Source organism: Borostomias antarcticus, assembly GCF_949987555.1.
Source record: "Borostomias antarcticus genome assembly, chromosome: 13".
Lineage (NCBI taxonomy): Eukaryota > Metazoa > Chordata > Actinopteri > Stomiiformes > Stomiidae > Borostomias > Borostomias antarcticus.
The window spans coordinates 1,252,870-1,257,869 of NC_140246.1; the positions used below are offsets into that span (position 1 = coordinate 1,252,870).

Sequence of the window (5,000 nt, forward strand, 5' to 3'; positions counted from 1 at the left end):
GCATGCATTTGTTATGTGTGTGTGTGTGTTTGTGATTGTGTGTGTTGTGTGTGTGCATGTGTGTGTGTGTGTGCGTGTTTGTTGTGTGTGTGTGTGTGTTTGTGTGTGTTATGTGTGTGTGTGTTTGTGTGTTATGCGTGTGTGTGTGTGTGTGTTTGTGTGTTATGCGTGTGTGTGTGTGTGTGTGTTGTGTGGTCAATAAAGACCCTCGAGGTCCAGATTATTACAAATCATATATCTGTTTTGGGGGGAACCCTAGAACAGTTTTATGCACGATGACACCAGTTCCATAAACGATCATCAGTTAGCGATCATTAGTTCTAAGAGTGTGAAAACATGAGCAGAATGTGTTGGGAACACGCTAACGCTAGCACTGCTAGCTGGTCAGCATATTGAAAGGCTTCTCTAGATATGAAGCAGCTGGTAGAGAAGCGTCTCCAGATACCGTGTTGCAGAGATGGAAATCTCCTCGGTGACAATGGACTTGTGCTCCTTCACTTCTCTGATTACGTGTGCGTAAGGAAATTGCGCCTATTTGGCTTGATTGTGATATTGAAAACAGACCCGCTTGCAACCCGCCAAACGTGATCACCTCCCCTCACAAAACCCAGACGCATCGCAACCCCACATTTGGTATGCGTTTGTTGTGACTACAATACAGCAGTAACAGTACGGAGGTGGGGTAGTACGCTCATATTTTCCAATCATTATTTCCTTTCCCCCTGGTGATTCATACGCAGACGGAGAGCCCTGTGACTGGCAGCCCTCATGGGGGTCAACTTGTGCGTAGCTGCTAACTGCAAAGCATCTGTTTAATATGGTCACACTCAACAATACCAGCGTGTTGTAAAAACAGCTGGAACCCAATCGATGCAGAGAACTATTTTGGTTCTGCTCCACGGGCTGATTCAAGACACAATATACACCTTAAAAACATTTGGCCGTGTCAATCATGAGGCTGAAACTGAACTGGACGTGCACTGACCCAGCATTAGCCAATGACAGAGTGGACTGATGACATTGGTTGGACAGTGACAGAGTGAAGTGATAATAATAACTGGTGTTATTTAGTGATTTCACAGCCCAGCGCTGTCCAGGCAGAGCTGATGCTCTCATGCTCTAGAAACGCCTGGTTACCCCAAACGGCTCAAAATAATTGTAAGAACTCGTTTTTGTAGCCAAAGATGGTAATTTGCTGGAAGGGGCAGATTTTCACGAGGAAACTTAAACAGTGCCAGGGTGAGAACCGCAGACCAGGAGAGAACCGCAGACCAGGGGAGGACAGCAGACCAGGGGAGGACCACAGACCAGGGGAGGACAGCAGACCAGGGGAGAACCGCAGACCAGGGGAGGACCACAGACCAGGAGAGAACCGCAGACCAGGGGAGAACAGCAGACCAGGGGAGAACAGCAGACCAGGAGAGAACCAGGGGAGAACCGCAGATCAGGGGAGAACCGCAGACCAGGAGAGGACCGCAGACCAGGAGAGCGACCGCAGACCAGGAGAGAGACTGAAGACCAGGAGAGGACCGCAGACCAGGGGAGGACAGCAGACCAGGGGAGGACAGCAGACCAGGGGAGGGACTGAAGACCAGGGGAGGGACTGAAGACCAGAAGAGAACCGCAGACCAGGAGAGGGACTGAAGACCAGGAGAGGGACTGAAGACCAGGAGAGGGACTGAAGACCAGGGGAGGACAGCAGACCAGGGGAGGACAGCAGACCAGGAGAGGGACTGAAGACCAGGGGAGGACCGCAGACCAGGGGAGGACAGCAGACCAGGAGAGGGACTGAAGACCAGGAGAGGGACCGCAGACCAGGGGGGACTGAAGACCAGGAGAGGGACTGAAGACCAGGAGAGGACCGCAGACCAGGAGAGGACCGCAGACCAGGGCCCTGAGCCGACCTGGGCCAAAAACAACGACTGGAAGTGGAGGAATGGAGAGAGCAGAGCAGGATTAAACGCTCATTCCTTCACTTTAACCATGGAGCCCCAGACATTGGTTTCTTCTGGGTTTCTGAGGGATGGGGTGGAGAAAATGTACATCATCTAACATCAGAGCGCCAGGCTATAGCGTTCAGGGCCAACTCAGCCTTTCAGAAGGAGAGCAGGGAGAGAGAAACCACGTCTCTCCAGCTGCTCTGGGGGATCAAACTCTCACTTCAGAGATGTGGGAAACATGCCCAGAGCGTGATAGTGGAGCGCTTCCCCCGTGACATCATCAGTCCTCGCCCTGTCTCGATATCTGGAGAGTCCACTTAAGATTCCTGTTTCAAACGGTGCTTAGATACAATCTATCCCCAGTTTAACAACTTGGCTTGTCTAGTCTTACAACCCATCTGACCATCATTGATATGATATAATGACTGGATTGCATGAAAACAGTCCCCCCCCCCCCCCACTCCAAAGGGATTATTAAAGCTCTTATCTTATTTCATCCTCTCTTACATAAGGTTGGCTAGCAAGACTGACAGAAAAGAACGGGAGCTCCAAATCCCCACTTCAAATCTCCGAAAGCTCTTCATGAAACTTATACACGACTGATGATCTGAAAAGTCACTAACAAACAGTTGTATACATCTTGGTTGCAGTCCAACCACCAACTCTCCAAACACAAACAACATCTGGGGAGATGGAGAGAGGAAGAGAAGAATTCTATCGGTTTTGGTAATTCTGTGTAGCCAGGAATGTCAAAGGACTCAGGTCACACAGTACAGCTATAAAACGGTCTGTTTATTTGGGGTGTTGGCAAAGCCAGTAGGCTTTTTATTATCACATTATGGAACTAAAGACTATAAGTCTTTCACAGAGATCTCAGAATGCTTCCTTCAGCTGGGACATATGATCCCAACCAAGGACACAAAGATAGAACCAAATAAAAAAAACATTTTTGTATCTCTTTGGTTTGAACACTCTTAAAATATCTTCGACCCTCGCCTTCACAACAGGAATCTGAGGCTCTTTCAAGAAACCATCTGCCAAGAATGTCCGACCCCCCACCCCCTCACCCTGAAAACAAAAAACACAAACGTGCTCACATGGGATCCAGATGCTCGACTGGTGCATGCCGCTGAGCGAAGGATTATGTCATAAAACCGTGATGGTGCTTGGCAGATCGGTCCAAATGTTTCAACAGGTCTCCTTCTTTGGATGCATGTGATCAAGCATGCCAGAGGAGTACAGTACCCATATTAAACAGCCCTCATCCAGACTGCACTGGGGCAGACATCTTTGTTTCCTGTTGGGGCAGACATCTGTTTCCTGTTGTCTTCCTTAGCGTAGCTCCAACAAGTATTGGTAGAAGTGTGACCAGGGCAGCATTGGAGGCCTTCCCTCAGCTCGTCTCAGTAATGTGGGTCACTGAGTTCACTTACTGTAGGTAGAAATACCGCCATGTTTTAGTTGTCAATGTTCTGTTGACAGACACTCTCTGTTCCTCTGGCGCAGTGAGCAGGACAGGTGTGAGTGTGCACTGCCCCCTAGTGACCATCACAGGTACTGAGTATGTCTTTTTGAGTGTGCTCACTCCTCCCTTAGTCTGCTCCAGGTCAGCAGTCACATGACCTCTTGTCAGTGTGGGTGAGGGCGGCCGGCCCGTTGATTGGTCGGGAGTTGGCGCGGAGCAGGATGCGCGGGGAGTCGGTGTGTTGGGGCGTGTCCTCGCAGACCGGCAGGCCGTTGCGAGCGAGGAGCTCGCGGGCCATCATCAGGAAGGCCTCCTCCACGTGCTGCGCCTCCTTGGCCGAGGTCTCCAGGGCGGCCAGGACGCCTCTCTCTTTACCCAGGGAGCACGCCTCCTGAAATCGCACCTCCCGCTCCTCCTCCAGGTCCGACTTGTTACCTGCAAAGGGGGGGGGGTCAGGAGGAGAGAGGTGGGGGGGCGTAGGGAGGGAGGGAGGGAATGAGGGGAGGGAGGGAGGGAGGGCACTTGATGAATAAATGAAGGATACAGACAAATAACCATAAAGGCAACTTTATAACCGTTAGAAAAATACATTATATAAATAACCATAAAGGCACATTTATAACCATTATACAAATACATCATATAAATAATTTACATTTACAGGTGTCTTAATTTTTTATTTTTTATTTTATCTGACCTTTACAGCTGAAGAGGATTAAATGCATTACACTACATAGAAGACATTGTGTTCTTTCAAGTGATATACATTCACCCAGAATAGTATAAGCATGCTCTGCCCATCTGCTACTGATCAAGCTCTCCCCGAAAGATCCAAACAGACATAAAATGGTTATTCATCTCTAGGCCTCAAATATACTTCATCTTGCTCCAGCACTGGAACGTCTTCATCATCTTCTTTTTGTGACCTGTGACCTCCTTCCTCTCTGCTTCCGGAGTCTCTGGCTGCGTTCCGAATCGCATACTACCCTACTATATAGTATGCCAAAACAGGATGTAGTATGTCCCAATACATAGTATGCCACATGCAGTATGGCAAAAATACCAGGATGTCCTACTACATCTGGTCGTATTTTGCAGTATGCAAGCCAGCAGGCTATTCTGACCCACAATCCTGTGCGCAGCGGAAATGTGCGTCACATGTGCGAGTCGTGACAGCTGTAGACGAATGTTGCATTATGGACAGCGACGGATGTGGGCAAATTTCAAGGCGCAATGTTATGACAAGGTAGTATGTCCCAATTGGATGCCTACTGCTTGCAAAGTACGTACTTTCTAAGGGCAGCTGTAGTAGGTACTGGTAGTAAGAAGTAGAAGTATGCGATTCGGAACGCAGCCTCTGTTCTCTATCAGCACGGCAGGTGGGGGAGGAGCCCTGACTGATGATGCAGCTCACCTGTGCTCGGTCCTGTCCTCGTTAGGCTGCGCTGCGCCACCTCAGCTCACTCTCTCTCTCTCCTTCTCCCTCTCTCTCTCTCCCTCTCTTTCTCTGTCTCTCTCTCTCTCACTCCCTCTCTCTGTCTCTCTCTCTCCCTCTATCTCTGTCTCTCTCCTTCTCCCTCTCTCTCTCTCTGTCT

The 5,000-nt window shown here is 49.5% G+C and overlaps 1 protein-coding gene across 1 annotated transcript in view; it reads right to left on the bottom strand.

Moving 5' to 3' along the window:
• Positions 1–3,547: 3,547 nt before the first annotated feature.
• LOC311316734 (ras-related protein Rab-19) overlaps positions 3,548–5,000 on the bottom strand; it is a gene marked incomplete at both ends in the record, with an annotated part of 7,926 nt that continues 6,473 nt past the window's right edge. Inside the window, one exon of the mRNA XM_084447664.1 lies at positions 3,548–3,840. Coding sequence (XP_084303790.1) covers positions 3,548–3,840 — 293 coding nt within the window. The remainder of the gene's footprint in view (positions 3,841–5,000) is intronic.